A 21,205-nucleotide genomic window follows, 5' to 3' on the forward strand; every position below is an offset into this window, starting at 1 on the left:
CCTCAAAGAGGTTGGGGGCCATTGAAAAACAGAAGGCGCCTGTCCTGGTGGAAAACTGCTGTCATTGCTACTGTGGAGGCTGCCATCAGAAATGAGAGAGTGTGGATGGTGGAAGATGTTTGGTACAGGTTGGGCATCAGATCAGTCGTGGTACCATTCACACCATCACTATAGGGCATTTGAAGTTCCAGAGTTGTTCTCCCCACAACCTGGTGGAGGGGCAGAAGTTGAACAGAATGTCGACATCACTGCACTGCATGGAACAGTATCACAATGAAGAATATTGTTTACTGTCCCTTATTGTCGAATTTCCTGTCCTTTATTGTTGCGGGACATGAAACATGGAGTCATCATTTTGAGCTGAGGATCAAGCATCACAGCGATCATTCTAAGCACACGAATTCACCCTCACAGAAAAAATTCAAAGCCATGCTCTGCTGGCGTAAACTGTCACCAGCACACTGGTCAGCAAAGATGAACGGCGAAGATGGATTAGTAGGCGATGGATCAAACGCACCTATCAGGAGAGGGGCCATAGATGCACTCACAAGTGACACTGCTAGTCCCCCTCAACAACATGTATTTAGGCCGCCGCCGCTGACTGAAGGGCCTCACTCAATCAATCAGTCAATCAATCATCCAGCTTGGCATCTGCCAGTTTACTCGCAGATTGGGTTTACCCATCACATGCTACAACAGTGCATAGCGATCAGATTAATGACTACAGCAGGACTTACTGATGAGCCTTTACCACGAACATGGACTGTTCAAGTTAAGTAAATGTTCCAGTACATGTAAGTACAGAACTGTAGTAATCCATGTTTGCATTTGTGTTGTAGAAAGAGGATACCGGCCACAGTAACAACATCCTCACCCTTGCTTCCTTGCGGTACAAGGATCTACAATGGCAAAAAAGGATAATTCAGTGGCGGTCGAAGATAATCAACTTGGCCAAAGATTCTGCTTGCTTTTCTTTTGTTTCAGCTTGCAGGGGTGATCGTGTTCAAGTGTTTCTATTTGCTATTTTGTAGTTGTGTTCTTGTATGTATTTCAGGAGGGGAGCTACAAAACTAATCAAATTTCTCTTTTCAGAGGCTTTTCTTACTTTTTGATACAATGTATGTGTGTAAACCATGAATTCTCCATCCCTTCCATCCCCTGCCCCTGCACCTCAGCTGCAGATAGCTGCTGTTATGGATCTAACATAAGTTTCTCAGTTTCATAACCAACAAAATCGCTACCTCACTGATTACGGTACAACATCTACTGACTGCACAAGCCGCATCAGACGCACAACCACAATTGACCAACCAGTCCAACAAGTGCCACCAACCAGTATACCAACATTCTTGCAATGTACGGAAATAGAGGAGGAATGGATTGAATATCTGACTCAGTTACAAGCACATTGTCAAGTTTGTGTCCAAGGTACTGTCAAGTTACAATACTTCCTTTCAACTGCAGGGTCCCCAATGTTCAGGTTAACACAAAAACTATTCCCAGTCACACTCCTGATGAACTCAGCTATGACGAAGTAATTGCGGCATTAACGCAATACTATGCCCAGCCAGTCCGAGTCACTACTAGATATCAGTTTTTTCGCTTTCAGAAAAAGCCGGAACATATGTACCATCAGTGGGACACAGAACTAATGGGCATGAATAAGAAGTGTAAATTTAAGTGTAGTTGTGGCAACTTTAACAGTAATGATACCTGATGTCGTAACATTCAGTATCCCAGATAGTAGAATACGGGAACAGATCTTAACTTCCCCAAGTATTGCAAATCTTAGAGCAATATGATTCGGGTGCCATAGCGGCCAGAAACTTTGAACAGGGTCAAGTCGCCCCTTGCGCAACCTCCCCAAGCAGTCGCAACAATGAGCACATACACAGCCAAGTGGACAGCCACATAGACATGTAAACAGACCTGTGAATTTAATGGAGTCTTGCTCTTAGATGGTTTGCTCGCCTTTAATTTTTTTGGACTTGACATCCAAGACAATGTACTTCAGGTGTCTGTTTTTGAACCAATAGACATCATCACTAGTTTGCTTAACTGAACTATTTTCAGTAAGAATGGGAAAAGCTAATAACTTTGTAGTGCATGTTACACTGAAAGACAATGCACAACGTAAGTTTTTCCGGGCCCTCCCTGTTCCAATTGCTTTAAGAGACAAAGTAGCCAGTGAATTGAAAGAATTGCAAGATAATGGTGAAATTGCTTCCTTCCATTCAAGCTAGTCAGTGGGCAAGTCCTTTCGCTTTGTTGCCTAAGACTTCTGGCTGCATTCACACGTGTGTTGACTTCAAGTCTACAGTCAACCCACAGACAATAGTTGACTTATCCATTACCTGCCCTAAAGAACTCACAAACAGGTTCGGTGCAGGACGTTACTTTTCTAAGATGGATTTGCGTGATGCCTACTTGCAAATTCCATTGGATTAAGAATCATAGAAAGTATTTATTGTAAATACATACTTAGGACTGTTCAAGAATTTGCGTTTGTCCTTCAGCAGTGCTTCCACACCCGCCATTATTCTCCCATTTTGTTCAAACTACTGTGACACAATATTGTTATCTCAGGTCATACACCAGAGGAACGCATTGCCAATTTGTGTACTCTTTTTTGAGTGTTGTCAGAAGCGGGACTCAAGTGTCGACTTGAAAGGTGTGACTTTTTTCAGACTATCTACAATACTTAGATCGTGTCATAAACAGTCTGGGTGTGCACCCCTCCAATATCATTTGCTTGCAATCCGTGACCTGCCTGTTACTTGCAATTTATCTGAAGTGCAATCAGTACTAGGCAACGTGACATGCTACATTCAGTGCGTACTGAGTGCCGCTCAGATCACGGTTCCATTGTATCGCTTGTGTCTGAAATATGTGCCTTTTGTGCGGACCAAAGAGTGTCACGATGCATTTCAGAAACTAAAAAATGCCTTGCTCAGTGACAGATGTTTTGTGCATTTTGAGCCTGTCAAGCTGCTAGTTTTGCAAGCCAGCACTTCTTCCTACAGAATCAGCACTCTGCTTTTGCACAGAATTGTTGCACAATACAGACCCATTGCTTTTGCCTCAAAGTTTTTAACTCAAACTCAGTGCAGTTATTCACAAATTGAAAAAGAGGCTCTCACTATTGTGTATGGTGTGACTAGTTCTTGGTCGCAAGTTCTATTTAGTGACAGATCACAAGCCTTTGCAGTCCTTGTTTCACATGTCAAAGCCAGTTCTTACGTGCACTGCTCAAAAATTGCAACAATGGGCTTTGCTGCTCTCGCATATCAGTATAAAAATGTCTACTGACCTATGGCATATCTCGCCTTCTGAGTGGTCCAGACACTGATTTTGATGCATCTGCCACACCTTGTTGCCAAATCGATGTGCAGGATTCTGTATTACTGGAATCGTTTCCCTTGAACTATAGGAAAATTGCACAAGCCAAGGAAGCAGACCCAGATCACTAGATTTTGTTGCATTACATTCGCACGTCTTGGCCTCGTTCATTGAACAGTATCGAGAACTCAGTTGTGAGCTGATATTTTGCATATCAGCATAACCCCTCAGTTCGACAGGGTGTGATTCTCATTCAAGATTAGAATGGCCAATCTCGGGTGCTTATTTCCAGAGTGTGGCAGAAGGTTGTGTTGCAATTGCTCCAGCTAGGACATTAGGGAATTGTTTGCACTAAATGGTTAGCACAACGGCACTGTACTTGGCAGTGCATGGACGCCCATATTGAACAGATGATGTCACAGTGTCATGTACGTGCAGAAAACCAATCCGCTCCACCACAGACATTCTCAGCTTGGGGTGAGACTCAATCACAGTGACTTTGCAGGACCATTTTGTATCACTTGTTGGCTCACAGTGGGAGACTCTTATAGCAAGTCCCCTTTTTGCAGCGCCTGTGGCTTCTACATCACATAGCACTATTCAAACATTGTCCTCCATATTTTGCATAGATGGTTTGCCAGAAGTATTTCTGTCAGACAATGGATCACAATTCATGTCACTTGATTTTGAACAGTTTTGTGAACAAAATGACATTCTTCATATAACAAGTGCTCTGTACACACTTTTACAGAACAGGTGGCCCTTAGCACCACCCACACACGGAAACAGGCACTGCAACTCTTTCTCGCCTTCTATTGCTCCCTCCCACAAGACAGACCACCATCAGTGCAACTTCTGCACAGCCACCGCCATTGGATGCTGCTACACCCACAGCACCACCCAGCACTGCCAGTGGTCGGCGAGTATTGCTTTGCACCATGTGATCTTGTTCTTTTCAGGGTTTATGGCAACTGTGGACACTGGGAAAGAAGCGTGACCCAGGAATGCATTGGCTCTTTTATGTACTTGATTGCAGGTCCTGATGGTTTGTAGCAGCGCCACCAGAACAAAATTCATGCATGTCATTTGCCCGTGATTCTGCTGCTTTTCTTCCCCCAGATTCACAGCCTCACAGGACTGCGTGGCCATTGCAGCCACCCACTGGTGCCACCAGGGCATCCAAGGAGGAACGGACGGACGATGCACCCTCGGCCCACTGTCCCCGATTGCCATCCCGATGGACGTGGACCCACTGTCGCTGTCATCGCCCGAGGACACTCCTTCGGGCCTGGACGTGTGCTCCGGCAGCAGTTTTTCTAGAGCGTGTTCCTGTTGCGTCGCAAGCCAGATAGCGGGTACAGTCTGAAGTATGCCGATTTCCACAGCCACGGCTCATCTCTACATCTACATCTACATACATACTCCGCAATCCACTATACGGTGCATGGCGGAGAGTACCTCGTACCACAACTAGCATCTTCTTTCCCTGTTCCACTCCCAAACAGAACAAAGGAAAAATGACTGCCTATATGCCTCTGTACGAGCCCTAATCTCTCTTATCTTATCTTTGTGGTCTTTCCGCGAAATATAAATTGGCGGCAATAAAATTGTACTGCAGTCAGCCTCAAATGCTGGTTCCCTAAATTTCCTCAGTAGCAATTCACGAAAAGAACGCCTCCTTTCCTCCAGAGACTCCCACCCGAGTTCCTGAAGCATTTCCGTAACACTCGCGTGACGATCAAACCTGCCAGTAACAAATCTAGCAGCCAGCCTCTGAATTGCTTCTATGCCCTCCCTCAATCCGACCTGATAGGGATCCCAAACACTTGAGCAGTACTCAAGAATAGGTCGAATTAGTGTTTTTTTAGCGGTCTCCTTTACAGATGAACCACATCTTCCCAAAATTCTACCAATGAACCGAAGACGACTATCCGCGTTCCCCACAACTGCCATTACATGTTTGTCCCACTTCATATCTCTCTGCATTGTTACGTCCAAATATTTAATCGACGTGACTGTGCCAAGCACTACACTACTAATGGAGTATTCAAACATTATGGGATTCTTTTTCCTATTCATCTGCATTAATTTACATTTATCTATATTTAGAGTTAGCTGTCATTCTTTACACCAATCACAAATCCTGTCCAAGTCATTTTTTATCCTCCTACAGTCACTCAACGACGACACCTTCCGGTACACCACAGGATCATCAGCAAACAGCCGCACATTGCTATCCACCCTATCCAAAAGATCATTTATGTACATAGAAAATAACAGCGGACCTACCACACTTCCCTGGGGCGCCCCATGTGATACCCTCACCTCCGACGAACACTCACCATCGAGGACAACGTTCTGGGTTCTATTACTTAAGAAGTCTTCGAGCCACTCACATATTTGGGAACCAATCCCATATGCTCGTACCTTAGTTAGGAGTCTGCAGTGGGGCACCGGAGTCAAACGCTTTCCGGAAGTCAAGGAATACGGCATCCATCTGATACCCTTCATCCATGGTTCACAAGATATGTGAGAAAAGGGCGAGTTGCGTTTCGCAGGAGCGATGCTTTCTAAAGCCGTGCTGATGCATGGACAGCAACTTCTTTGTCTCAAGGAAATTCATTATATTCGAACTGAGAATATGTTCGAGAATCCTGCAACAAACCGATGTTAAGGATATTTGTCTGTAATTTTGAGTATCTGTCCTTCTACCCTTCTTATATACAGACGTCACCTGCACTTTTTTCCAGTCGCTTTTACGTTGAGCAAGAGATTCACGAAAAATGCAAGCTAAGTAAGGAGCGAATGCAGTAGAGTATTCTCTGTAAAACTGAATTGGAATCCCATCAGGAGCTGACGATTTATTTGTTTTCCAACCCATTCAGCTGTTTCACAACCCCAGGGATGTCTATCACTATGTCCTCCATACGGGAATCGTACGCGACTCAAACGGCAGTATGTTTGTACGATCTTCCTGCCGTGAAAGATTTCTCAAATGCTAAATTTAAAATTTCAGTTCGTTTTGCTGTCTTCCGTTGCCAGGCCAGACTGATCAGCGAGTGACTGGTTGGAAGCCTTCGACCTGCTTACTGATTTTACATAAGACCAGAATTTCCTTGGGTTTTCAGCAAGATCTTTTGCTAAGGTATGACGGTGATAGTGGTAGTATGCTTCGTGCATCGCTCTTTTTACAGCAGCACGAATCTCTACTAACTTTTGCCTGTCCTCATTCTCCAGATCTTTCATGTACCGTGAGTGCAACTTTCTTTGCTTCCTGAGCATTCTCCGAATTGCGCTGTTAAACCATGGTGGGTCTTTTCTGTCTGTAACCCACTTTTTCGGCACATACTTCTCCAATGCGTGATTTACAATGTGTTTAAAATTTGCCCATAATTCTCCCACGTCCATTGTACCGGAAGTAAATGAAGTCGATTCATTTACTAAGTGGGATGCTAACAACTGTTTATCTGTTCTTTCTAGTAAGAATGCTCTCCTAGCCTTCTTGACCGACTTTTTAACTTTCGTAACCACAGTCGTAATGACAACATCATGATCACTAATCCCTGTCTCAACACTGACACCGTCGATGAGGTCTGATCTGTTTGTGGCTACCAGATCTAAAATATATCCATTACGCGTTGGCTGTCGATTTAGCTGTTCAAGACAGTTTTCGGATAATGTGTTCAAAAGTAATTCACACGACGGCTTGTCTGTACCACCTGTAATGAATCCATAGACATCCCAGTCTATAGTAGGTAGGTTGAAGTCGCCTCCGACTAATATAGCACGATCCGGGTACTTCTGCGATACAGAATGAAGACTCCCTTCAAATGATTCTAGAACTGTCACGGTGGAACCTGGTGGCCGGTAATAACTCCCAAAAATTACCTTTATTTCCCCTAGCCCTGTTAAACGTGTCCAGATAACTTCACAATCACACTCTACTTCGACCTCAGTAGACACAATATTTTTGTCAACTGCAATGAAGACACCACCTCCTACGGTGTCTAATCTGTCTTTCCGATACACGTTCCAACTCTCACTAAATATTTCAGAACTTCCTATCTCAGGGTTCAGCCAGGTCTCAGTCCCAAGAATAATTTGCTCGCTACACGCTTCCTGGAGGGCAGTAAATTCAGGAACTTTATTCTGAACACTCTGAAAATTTACTGCTAATATCTGGATAGCTGAAGTGTCTCTACACTGAGCACGTCCTGATTTCCCTGCCTGCACACTGTAGTCACTAATGTGGTTGCTATGCACTGTCGTAGCCTGTGACTAAGTAAACCAACTCTGCGAGTAAACTGACAGACACCAAACTCTGTGAGTGAGTGAGGCCCTCCGATCAGTGGCGGCAGCCTAAATACATGTCCCCCCCCCTCCCAATGTTCGCATTCTCTGTACACTGCAATGGTGCGTCATTTCGGGGGGAGGACTGTGCTGCGATAAGCTGTCGCCAGCACACCGGTCGGCATAGATGAAGTGCGGAGATCAGTTAGTAGGCGCTGGATCAAGTGCGCCTATCACAAGAGAGGTCAGAGAGACACACCTACAAGCAACACACTGCCAAAACACCATCTCGCCAACATGTATTTGGCCCGCCGCCACTGATCAGAGGGCCTCACTCACTCACTCATACAGTTTGGTGTCTGTCAGTTTAATCACAGAGCTGGTTTACTTAGTCACATGCTACGACAGTGCATAGCAACCAGATTAGTGACTACAGTGTGACTATTACTAATGAGCTTGTATCTCAAACATGGACTCCATTCGATTTCAGTAAATTTTCCCGTTGATGCAAATAAAGAACTGTATTAATCCAAGCATGCATTTGTGTTTTAGAGAGAGGATACCGGCTATCCATAACCACATCCTCTCACTTGCTTCCTTACGGTACACACTCTCTCTCTCTAACTCTCTCTCTCTAACTCACTCTCTCTCTCTAACTCTGGGAAAGTCATGATGATCTTTGCTTTGACCTCAAGGGCACGCTGCTCACATTGACTTTCTGGAACATGGTATCACAATAGACCTGGACCCATTGCAATAATTTAAGCACACCATCAAGCCCATACACCTAGGAATGTTGACGGATGACATTCTGTTGCAGGATATGCCATACCAAATGCTGCCAAAGTTGTTTCGACTATGCTGCAGAAGTTTCACTGGAAAGCCCTTACACATCCTTTGTACAATCCAGATCTCCCCGTGCGATATACATATTTTTGAGGCGTGAAGAAAGACATTTGGGACCTTATACTTGCTTCAGATGGGTGCGACTGTGGCCCTGTAAGCAACTGCAAATATTTTTCCGTGAACGCATTGACTGTCTTGTCTCACAATGGGATAAGTGTATTAACAGTTATGGTGTTTACTTTTGAAACAATGAACAGTTTACTCTTTTTTCCTGTCTGCCTCAGTTTCATTTGACTGACCCTAATACTATGTTGAATGTACATACTCTCTTTCTCCTTCATCTTTGCTCTCTTTGATACTTTTTGATGTTACTCTGAAACAGTTCTCAAATTGCATCTTCTAGAGAAAATGTCTTCTAGTACAAAATAAACCGCATCAAATTTCCTACAACTCTTCATTTTTTTCTCTATGAGTAATATTTTCTACTTCTCAGGGGTTGGGGAAAAAAGTTACAGATTATAAAAAATAGTGTTTTAATGGTATAAAATTCATGTTTATTATTAACAAAGTGGGTTACCACTTATATGCCACATTGAAGTGCAGTAGGACATATTAAGGGCTACATTGTGTTCTGCGGGTGTTAACACAGTGGGTGGGGCAGGGTGTGTGGAGGGCAGAAGTGCAAGGGAAGGTAGGTTGACAGAATGTGGTAATGCGATTCCCTCCACTATAGATCTGCAAACCGAAAGGGGGTAGGTGGTGATATGCACTCTGCCTTCCCCACTAAGTAATGAGAAGCAACTGCAGGGCATTTCACGAAGCTACACCGACCCCCTGCAGCATGCCTTACGGATAACTGGTGACTAAGTGCGCAGACATGCCAGGGGAGTTGTTTATTTCCCACAAAGCGCGATACCACTACACGTAATTCCCATATGTCTTACTAAAACTATACCTCCCCAGCATTTCCTGTCTCCACTTTACTAAGCTAGTGTTTATACAGTGGAGTTATTTTCAGTTTATTAAATGAGTGCTTATCTGCGGTTGTTAAGTGAGCTATTATGTAAAAAAGTTGAACAGCTGTAGCTGTCAGTCGTTTACCACACTTTAGAACCTCCCCCAAGTTTAACACGCTGTCAGTATCTGTTTGACAATGGCGATTTCATTATCTCTACTGTTGCTACCCAGAGTACTTTTTGCAGCATGAGGGGTATCGAATGCATCACCCAACTCACTGTTGTAAATAACATTTCCTGAAGTTTCATGATATTTTCCAAGAAAATTGTGGCTTTCTTCTGATGAGCAAAAGATTTTCTGTTTGTGTGCTATGCACCAGTATTTCAGAAACTTCAAATTACTGAATATTGTTTAACTGTGTATCACGGTAGTGAGTGATCGTAATGAACTGATAAACCATTGTGTAAACTTTCCTACTGATTATTGATTGGTAAAAACTGCGGTTCTTTGGAGAGCAGCTGTGCATAAGTGAGAACTCTGTAGCAACATGTATACTACTGAAGTGAGAATATAGCACAGGCATTTTAGCTGAAAACTTGGTTTATTTAGTAGCTTCAGTCAGATCTGATAGAATGAACCCATTTTTAAGTCATGTGACAGAACAATTTATGTTTCCTGCTGACACATTCAGTGCACCCTTCCTTTTAAACACCTTTTCTAGGTTGAACCACAGTATACATTGCTTCAGAATAGGCCAGGATTCTATAGAGGCCACTAAAGTGAGTAAATTTTAGGTAAAGAACAACGTCACGCTGCCACACATGTACCAAACAACTTAAGATTCTAGAAATGTTGGCCACTGTGTTGCCATTGTTGTCAGAAATACAATGAGACCACTTATTTGTATTAGGATAGCTTTAGAGATTGTACCAAAGAGAAGTGTGAGGAAACAACGGGCAGTGCAGGTACCTCCACTAATGGAGAATCTAGTGCTGACAGACTATTTCTAAAGGGGGGGGGGGTTTGAACTTCCAAATCTTCACCTCCTTCCATACCTCCATGACTGCTACGCTGTGCCAAAACTGTTTGATAACAATGGGGTAATGTATATATGAAATATTAGCAAGCAATAGTAACTGTTTCAACAATTGTCACAAAGACATAGGGAGGTTGTTCCTCAAGAAGCTGCAGTTCTAATTGATTTACCACTGCAGACACTGGGTGTAAGAAGTAGTCATCTCACGATTCTAGACTGTTAGGAAACAAAGTTGGAGAAACAGAATTTCTCATAAATGACAATTTTTTCATTCTTGAGTGAAGTCACTGTTCGGAGGCTTTAGTAATCGTAGTAAAACCCTCTTAGCTCTGTAGCAGGTGCACTGATTTTATAACACAAATGGGTGCGACGTGAAGAGTGTGGCTGTCTTTATGTTAATAAGGTAAATATGTATGGATGAAATGACAATTTACTCTTAGTTTGATTCTACAACAATAAAATAAACTTACATAATATGTGCTAAAGCACTGTTTAATTAAACAACAATGAAGAAACATTCATTGTATCACTCTGTTGCCATGAACAGGTGTTTACCCTGCATTAATGGCTAACTCAAAGCATTAAACTGCACAGTTGCATCAGATCCTAGCCAACTGCTCATTTAATTACTAATTTTCTCATAAACAACTGCCTCATTGTGCAATTGTGCTGCTAGCTTGTAATCTGTATCATGTTCTTGGATGGATAATAAATTTTCTGTCTCCTAGCTCACTGTTCATTTTATGTTACTACTGCTCACTTGGGCGTATGACAACACAATTTATCACTGTGTTAGCTGACACAATAGTGAAGGAATACGCATGCAGTTGTGAGGCAACAATGGAACAGTGAAAAAAGTATTTGTGGTTGGTTCAATCTATACATAAGCACTCCCACTCGAACGTTAAAATTATTTTAATAAACTACTGGGTACTGATTGTTAAAAAAATTATGGACAAAGGCATTCAAACATTTCTTCAAAATGAAGATGTAAACACTTTATTTGCACAGAATGTTTGTAAATAGACAACGCTGAACAAATTGAATTACTTATAATTAACACTAAATTATATGGTTGAAAGAAAGCACCAGAATATTGTAATCAGTCAAGTGCTAGCAAGAACCACTGCATATATGATTCTGGTAAATTTGAAGACCAGAAAGACAACTCTTAGCATTTGGACACATTTGCTAGCATTACACATTACATTACAAACAACACATACAAATGAGGGAAAAAACATGAAACTGCTATCTCCTTTTCTTTTTTATTAATTTTCTACATCCTTTGCCATACCATCCTGGGTTGCTGGGTTTTTTCGTCATGACTATTTTCTGGGTCAACGTTTCATTATAATCTTCAGCAGACTGAAAGCTGCTACCTGCTTTAGGTGCTTGTGTGTCCTGAAGTGTGTCACTAGATTCAATTTCTCCAGTGTCACTACTGTCGTCTGTATGTTGACAACATTCACAAACAGACAAGATTTTTTCATTCTTTGAGTCCTTACTAAGTTTGTTTATGTTCTTGAAATTAGGTACAGAAGGACGGTAAAATAAGCAAATATTGGAATTGAAGTTAAATTTGCAAAATACACACTTAGTATGACTCTTATTAAAATTTAGCTTGTTTTCCACTACTTTCCTGTTCACTTTATGTTGCGTTTTCAACACAGTGTACCTAGTTCTCTTTTTTCTCTGACTACGTGATAATTTATTTTTATACATATTTGTGGCATTTGATGAAACTGTTTTTAACCTTAATTCTCTGTCAGTTTCATGGAAGCTGCAGTAGCTCGAACTGTTACAAAGACAATTATCGACAGTACAGACACATTCGTTAACACGATCTAATTTGCTAGAAGAGATTTTGGCCTCAGGTGGAAGGCCACCGTGTAAATGACACTGCCTATGGCACGAACTGAGCTTTGCTACGTGAGGACTATTATGAACATTGGAACTTACACCTTTATCACAAATATCATTTTTAATACTGAGCAAGGGCTTCAAATTAACACAATCTGTCCTCTCATCCTGGACAATTTGTTTACCACATTCCAAGATATATTTAAAATAATGTGAACTTACTTCCTTACATAAGGATCTATCAACTAATTGGAAAATTTTATCAGCCTGTGGCCTCTGGTTGCAGGTGCACACGTTATCTCTGTCTGAAGTGTTACCGTTACCTGTCGTAGAAGAATTTTTGAAAGCAACAAGATCACACTGCTTAACGGACATTTTATTAACGTTAAGCAATATTCTATGCAATTTGTCTGCAAAGTCACCTTTTTCTAGCAAGTCTGAATGAGTATTTTCAGACTTTGATAAATGATCTGCCTCTGCAGACAGTAGCTTATCAGATATTTTATCAAAATGACATGTACAACAATAAGACAATGACAACTTATACCAGTTATCGCCACCAACAAGATGCTCACCAAGTCTTAATTTCACACCTTCATAAACAATTTCTATTGGAGAATTTGTTTCCAATTCACCAACTTGTTCCTTGCAGATAATTCGGCAGTCATCAACTTCATTACCAGACTCAACACTAAAATAAAACAATGGCATTTTCTCATAAGCTACATACAAATTCTGGTCAGCACTCTTCATTGAATTATCGTCTACAGGAATTTCTACACTTGCATTTAATGCTGGAGAGTGTTTAATATTTTCCTTCCACTCTCTTCTCTCTTTAATACTGTACTCACCAGCACTGTTTATTGAACAGTTACTTTGAAGAAACTGACTGTGTTTATTTTTTACTGACTTAACTGGTAATACTGCAGTGTCAGCATTACCTCCCTCAAAATCAATATCACCACTTAAAATACACGTAGTATTAGGCTCCTCCTTAGAAACTGTGTGATTTCCTGTGCTGGTGACTTGAGGTACACTGAGGCAAGACTTCGAAGTAGTGTGTTTTTCTGCTGGATGCAAAGGTGTGAAGTGGCCAAAAATGGGGTCTCTATCTTTGCTGTACACTGGGATGGACAGTTCCAAGTATTCCATCACTTTTTTCATAACTTCATCACATTTTCCTGTAATAAGAAGTTAAGGTCTTAATGAAAAACATTTTGATTCCTTTCTAATTAAAATTATTATTATTATTAATTAAAATTATTATTATTATTAATTAAAATTCTCATGTATAATTATTTATAAGTAATAAAATAAAACCAATTGCTATCATGAATACTCGTTTCTCAAGTCATTAGTTATTACATACTGTCATTTAAAATTATTCTTTGGAACTGAATTACATTTAGCATGGATTTCGACGGAAGAGGGCCTTTTGGCCGAAAGCTTAAATGTACAGCAGTCTTTCCATAGTGTCTGCCTGTGCCTCAACGTCTCCTCTATATGAAGAGTAGTAATCTATCTTTTTAGTAATTTTGTTGTTATTCCGGCCTGGACTTCCCCTTATTTCTGGTCTATTGCAGATACTACTTACAACTCTGTACTGAGCACCCATGACAGTAATATATCCTTTTTCAAAGTACTATGCATGTGTGTAGTGGATGGACTGTGAGAAAGATGATCATACATCTGCTTCACAAGCTGTAATCTTAACCACACTATGTCACACATTAATGTAATTATTGGTAACTTATGTAATCAGTATTATACTCTTATGAAATAGTGATGATAATGACAATGATCTTCTAAAAATAATTTTGTTTCATGACTGAGAAACAATTGAACCATTTTGTTTTTGCCCCTCATGGGGTAATTACTATCAGGTTGGGAAACACTGGCCTACACCGCATCATCTAGTAATGGTATCACTGCCCTACACCTCATCGCCTGGTAACGGATCACTGCCCACCACTTTCTTAACATTCTCATGTCAGCAGCATGCAAACAGTAGACCAGCTTTCCCATTTTAAAGTCCCTCTTTGTCAGTGTCTTAATGAGAGCCCTTTCTTTCTTTTCCCGCTGTCAATAGTTTGTGATGCTGAGCAATAGTTTTTGATGCTAAGCTGTAACAATATGATAATCTGTGGGTTGTCTGGATCCACAGCTACACATTCGTACGATGATCCTTGTCTCTGAGGAAACTGGTTTCATTTGACCAGTAAAAGGAGGCAACTTATGTACCGTTAGAGGGCTTTCTCTCTCTCTCTCTCTCTCTGTCTGTAAATAAGCTCTTAAAGGAGTAGACAGGGTATTGTCCCCCATTGTGTTGTTCACGTATCTGGGTGTGTGTCTGCTGGCAGGCAGAAAAATGTCTGCAAAAGGACATGGACTCTTAACATATTTGCTAATGGATTGAGTCTTAGTGTGGATTATCATCCAGCGTAATATTAATTAATTTCTGGAAGCAGAAGTACAGGCAAGTCTTTTGTAATTGTCACTGTCCACTTTGCAACAATACTGACCATCCTGTTGCCTGTCGTAACATATCATTTTCTGGCTACAGCTCTAGGCTAGTCCACTGTCCTCCTGCAGTTTGCAAGGGCCAGTCATCGACTACATCGAGGTGGTTTTCTAACGAGTTTTTTGTTTAGCCCGGTGATGACGGACCGATCTGTCACCGTACCTCCTAAATGGGTGTTGGTTAAAGCTGAGTAGGTCCAGTAATTTCTGCTGCATGACCGAAGTTTTCGGTCACCCCTTGCAGATAAAGGTATGAAAGTCCTTGCAGGAGGCAGCCTTACAGAAGTGCTATAAGTGGGAGCAGGAAATGGCCAATGAGAAGGTCTAGATTCTGCTACCAATTCCAATTGGTCAGACGGACTAAATGTCGAATAATTTTGTAGACTGGGTTGGCCAGAAGCCCTTGTGGGATACAGACTAGCATCGTGGGTCCCTGGGTTGATGTTTGTGTTTTAATGTCCCTAAAATGAAAGTCCCTAGTGATCCTTTGCAATAGATTAGGTTAGTTTTCAAGTAGGGGAAGCTACAGAGCTTTCAAAAGTGGACTCCCATGTACGGGTGTCCAGTTCAGATCAGGCACTTTCCTATTTTTCTTGGCGAGTTGGATTACTTAGTGTTGGACTGTTTGACAGAAAGAGGCCTTGGCGCAGGATTTAACTGCTTTTGATGGAGTGGGCTAGAAATAATTGATGCCAATAAATTTCATTTGTTTTTGTGCAAATCTAAGTGTGACTCGTTCTGTCACAGAGATTATCGGCAGAAGTTGCAGGGAAATGTCAGTGGTGAACATATTGTACTCCATTCTAGTGTTCGGATCTCTGAGTGTTTCTGAAAATAACTTGAGCGTTACAGGTTTTTTATTACTGAGATAGGAGTAGTAAACATATTGCGAGTCAAAGTGAGACTACAGATCCTTACTTAGACTGACTGGACACTAACTGTGCAGGTAATTAAACTGGATCCACCGATAAGTGTCCCCAGTTAAGTCTGCAGAGCAGTACATCACGAATCAGTCTCGGGCACTGTTCACCACCGAGGGCACGTGCATTCCGATCGGGGAAAGCTTCGAGGACAGATGGAAGGTACGTTTCACCGGGTGACACCTTATCGCGAATGCGATCACTGTGCTGAAAGTCACCTTAGACCTTTGGAAGCACCGATCGTCAGATGCACATCTGAGAGTGAGTGATAGGCTTTATGTTTTTCTCAGCTGTTTTTGCCATTAGTCCTACAGAGTGCTAGAATTTACAATGACGGTTTAACATTCTGGGAGATTTTGTGTGTTTTAATTTCTGTCTATTTTTTGACACAGCGAAACAAGAGAATTGTTGGAAAGCCAAATGAGTGTAAGAAAGAAGGAAATGGAGGAAACACAATTGAAGAAAGAAATCTTGCAGCCATTTTGATTTCTGAAACCTAAGGCACTATTTTAAACCTGTGTGCTGAATGACTTACACAGCATAATCCGGAAGGATACAGGAGAACTGAGGCAGCTTCTGGATGACGTGCTGAATAACAGGCTGAACAGCAACACTGAATGTATGAAAGAAAGAAAGAATAACAAAGAATTTAAACCATCATTTGGGGCAAGTAAGAATATAAAAGTCAGTGCAAGAGAGGAAGACTTAAATGACAGAATTTGTGGCAAGGCAGGAGTAGATGACATTACTACCATAGTGGGCTATATAAAACCATCTGGTGGAAGCATAGCACCTAACCTAGAGTGGGAGGTCAGATAGTGAGGTCCCACCGCAGAAAGAGTATTAATCAGCAAACTGGCACAGAAACTGAAACAGAAGAATCAGATTAAACTGAAAGATGGAATCTGATTTTGAAACTGTTGTAGCACAATCGGTTGTTCCTCAAGTTCTGGCTTAGGCTGATAATGAGCACTATTAGAAATGAGATATCTTCCAATGATAAAGCTAAAACAATTACATAAAGAATATGTGTATGTTTCAGAATGACACGGCCCTTTGCAAAACGATCAGATGAGTGAGGTTATGTTACCCATGCAAGAATTTGATGTGGTCTTGACTCTTGCATCTATGATTATCAATTTGGAAGCTGGAGAAGAGAGAGATATGCCTTAATCAGGAGATAAATCAAGGATTACTAACGAGAGAATTTCAATTCGAGTGTCAAGAGAGGAAGGTGTTGACGGAAACATTCCATGCCATAAGAAAGGTAGGAAAATGAAAATGCAGGAACTGAAGGAAATAGTTTTTTACAAATATAGGGGGAATACAATCTTCAAAATTCTGAAGGAAGCAGGGGTAAAATAGAAGGACCGAAGACTATTTACAATTTGTACAGAAACCAGATGTTAGTTATACGAGTCGAGGGGCATGAAAGGGGAGCAGTGGTTGAGAAGGGTGTGACACAGGGTGGTAGTCTATCCCCGATGTTATTCAATTTGTATATTGAGCAAGCATTAAAGGAAACATAAGAAAAATTTGGAGTTGGGATTAAAATCAATGGAGAAGAAATAAAAACTTTGAGGTTTGCCAACGACATTGTAATTCTGTCAGAGACAGCAAAGGACCTGGAAGAGCAGCTGAACGGAATGGTCAGTGTCTTGAAAGGAGGATATAAGATGAACATTAGCAAAAGCAAAACATGGATGATGGAATGTAGTCAAATTAAATCAGGTGATGGTGAGGGAATTAGATTCAGAAATAAGACACTTAAGGTAGTAAAGGAGTTTTGCTATTTGGGGAGCAAAATAACTAATGATGTTTGAAGTAGAGAGGGTATAAAATGTAGACTGGTTACATCAACGAAAGCGTTTCTGAAGAAGAGAAATTTGTTGACATTGGGTATAGATTTAAGTGTCAGGAGGCCTTTAAGTATTTGTATGGAGTGTAGTCACGTATGAAAGTGAAATGTGGACGATAAACAGCTTTTGAAATGTGGTGCTACAGAAAAATGCTGAAGATTAGATGGGTAGAGCATGTAACTAATGAGGAGGTACTGAACAGAATTGGAAAGAAGGGATCAGTTGGTAGGACACGTTCTGAGGCATCAAGGGATAACCAATTTAGTACTGGAAGCAAGTGTGGAGGGTAAAAATTGTAGAGGAAAACCAAGAGATGAATACGCTTAGCAGATTAAGAATGATGTAGGTTGTAGTAGTTACTTGATGAAGAGGCTTGCACAGGATAGAGTAGCAAGGAGAGCTGCATCAAACCAGTCTCTGGACTGAAGACCACAACAACAACAACAGGGGGAAACAAAAAGTGCAAATTAAACCTCAGAAATCACTATGATCCAATAATGTGCTCGACCAAGAGCAACAGTTCAACTTGCTCAATTTTTTACTTGGCTGTAATTTAGGTGATACGAGTTTACAACCAAAAGCGATAGTAAACCGTTGATGAAACTTGATGAAAGCATAATTCACATTAGGTGTTGAATTGAATGAAGATAGTGAAAGATGAAGATGTGAATCCAGCCTGATGGCCTCTCTGACCAGCACTCTGCCAGCCACTGCCCCCTTCTGAGCCCATTGATGATACTACTAAATGTTTAAATGTGCACCGAATATGCAACTGTGAGATGAAAGATGGGCTGAGCTTGTATTTTCTTGAAATTTCATGATCAGGTCTTTACTAAATTCACAATGGTAATTTAGAGTAGAGAAAAATTTTTGCCAGGTGGTTTCCTCAACTTTCAATAGATGAACAAAAAAGCAACAATGACTTTGCGTTACTGACTTTCCTCATGCAGTAAAACAAGGTTGGTGAGGAGTTTTTGAACCAAAATGTTACTGGTGATGAGATCTTGGTGTTGCACAAAAATCCAGAACAATATGCCAGTCAATGGAATGGCATCCTTTGACCTGCCAGGTTAGTGCTGCTTCCTGGACTCTGGTAGGCATAGCAGCCCCAGATCGAATCCACTCGGCAGATTAGTGTGCCGGCCAGCCTCGATATAGTTTTTAGGCAGTTTTCCACATCCCCCTAGGTGAATACTGGCTGGTCCCCACGTCTTGCCTCAGTTACATGACTTGCAGACATCTGAACACATTCACTCTCTTCCATGGATTACACTAGATGCATGTGTGTGTGTACTTGCAGACATCTGAACACATTCACTCTCTTCCATGGATTACACTAGATGCGTGTGCGTGTGTGTGTGTGTGTGTGTGTGTGTGTGTGTGTGTGTGTGTGTGTGTGTGTTTCCGCTCCCGGGATTGGAATGACTCCTTACCCTCTCATTTAAAACCCACATCCTTTCGTCTTTCCCTCTCCTTCCCTCTTTCCTGATGAAGCAACCGTGGGTTGCGAAAGCTTGAATTTTGTGTGTATGTTTGTGTGTCTATCAACATACCAATGCTTTCGTTTGGTAAGTTACATCATCTTTGTTTTTAGATATATTTTTCCCACGTGGAATGTTTCCCTCTATTATATATATATATATATATATATATATATATATATATATATATATATATATATATATATATATATATATATATATATATATACACACAAAATTCAAGCTTTCGCAACAAACAGTTGCTTCATCAGGAAAGAGGGAAGGAGAGGGAAAGACGAAAGGATGTGGTTTTTAAGGGAGAGGGTAAGGAGTCATTCCAGTTCCGGTAGCGGAAAGACTTATCTTAGGGGGAAAAAAGGACAGGTATACACTCGCGCACACACACACATATCCATCTGCACATACACAGACACAAGCAGACATTTGTAAAGGCAAAGAGTTTGGGCAGAGATGTCAGTCAAGGCAGAAGTAAAGAGGCAAAGATGTTGTTGAAAGACAGGTGAGGTACGAGCGGCGGCAACTTGAAATTAGCGGAGGTTGAGGCCTGGCGGATAACGAGAAGAGAGGATATACTGAAGGGCAAGTTCCCATCTCCGGAGTTCTGACAGGTTGGTGTTAGAGGGAAGTATCCAGATAACCCGGATGGTGTAACACTGTGCCAAGATGTGCTGGCTGTGCACCAAGGCATGTTTAGCTACAAGGTGATCCTCATTACCAACAAACACTGTCTGCCTGTGTCCATTCATGTGAATGGACAGTTTGTTGCTGGTCATTCCCACATAGAAAGCTTCACAGTGTAGGCAGGTCAGTTGGTAAATCACATGGGTGCTTTCATACGTGGCTCTGCCTTTGATCGTGTACACCTTCCGGGTTACAGGACTGGAGTAGGTGGTGGTGGGAGGGTGCATAGGACAGGTTTTACACCGACATCTTCATGATCTGGACTCACAGTGAAGAAGAACTCCAGAATTTCCTCTCCAACCTCAACTCCTTTGGTTCCATCAGATTCACCTGGTCCTACTCTAAATCCCATGCCACTTTCCTTGACGTTGACCTCCATCTGTCCAATGGCCAGCTTCACATGTCCATCCACATCAAACCCACCAACAAGCAACAGTACCTCCATTATGATAGCTGCCACCCATTCCACATCAAACGGTCCCTTCCCTACAGCCAAGATCTTCGTGGCAAACGAATCTGCTCCAGTCCAGAATCCCCGAACCATTACACCAACAACCTGAAAACAGCTTTCGCATCCCACAACTACCCTCCCGACCTGGTACAGAAGCAAATAACCAGAGCCACTTCCTCATCCCTTCAAACCCAGAACCTCCCACAGAAGAACCCCAAAAGTGCCCCACTTGTGACAGGATACTTTCCGGGACTGGATCAGATTCTGAATGTGGCTCTCCAGCAGGGATACGACTTCCTCAAATCCTGCCCTGAAGTGAGATCCATCCTTCATGAAATCCTCCCCACTCCACCAAGTGTGTCTTTCCGCCGTCCACCTAACCTTCGTAACCTCTTAGTTCATCCCTATGAAATCCCCAAACCACCTTCCCTACCCTCTGGCTCCTACCCTTGTAACCACCCCCGGTGTAAAACCTGTCCCATGCACCCTCCCCCCACCACCACCTACTCCAGTCCTGTAACCCGGAAGATGTACACGATCAAAGGCAGAGCCACTGTGAAAGCACCCACGTGATTTACCAACTGACCTGCCTACACTGTGAAGCTTTCTATGTGGGAAAGACCAGTAACAAACAGTCCATTCGCATGAATGGACACAGGCAGACAGTGTTTGTTGGTAATGAGGATCACCTTGTGGCTAAACATGCCTTGGTGCACGGCCAGCACATCTTGGCACAGTGGTACACCATCCGGGTTATCTGGATACTTCCCACTAACACCAACCTGTCAGAACTCCGGAGATGGGAACTTGCCCTTCAGTATATCCTCTCTTCTCGTTATCCGCCAGGCCTCAACCTCCGCTAATTTCAAGTTGCTGCCGCTCATATCTCACCTGTCTTTCAACAACATCTTTGCCTCTTCACTTCCGCCTCGACTGACATC

The 21,205-nt window shown here is 42.0% G+C and overlaps 1 protein-coding gene across 3 annotated transcripts in view; it reads right to left on the reverse strand.

Annotated features, from left to right (window-relative positions):
• Positions 1-11,432: 11,432 nt before the first annotated feature.
• Positions 11,433-21,205, reverse strand: part of LOC124774980 — a 186,252-nt gene continuing 176,479 nt past the window's right edge. For all 3 annotated transcript variants that reach the window (XM_047249723.1, XM_047249721.1, XM_047249722.1), the window contains one exon: positions 11,433-13,512. In XM_047249723.1, the coding sequence (XP_047105679.1) occupies positions 11,720-13,512 (1,793 nt within the window). In that variant the 3' untranslated portion in view covers positions 11,433-11,719. The remainder of the gene's footprint in view (positions 13,513-21,205) is intronic.

This window comes from Schistocerca piceifrons, chromosome 2 (genome assembly GCF_021461385.2).
Source record: "Schistocerca piceifrons isolate TAMUIC-IGC-003096 chromosome 2, iqSchPice1.1, whole genome shotgun sequence".
NCBI lineage: Eukaryota > Metazoa > Arthropoda > Insecta > Orthoptera > Acrididae > Schistocerca > Schistocerca piceifrons.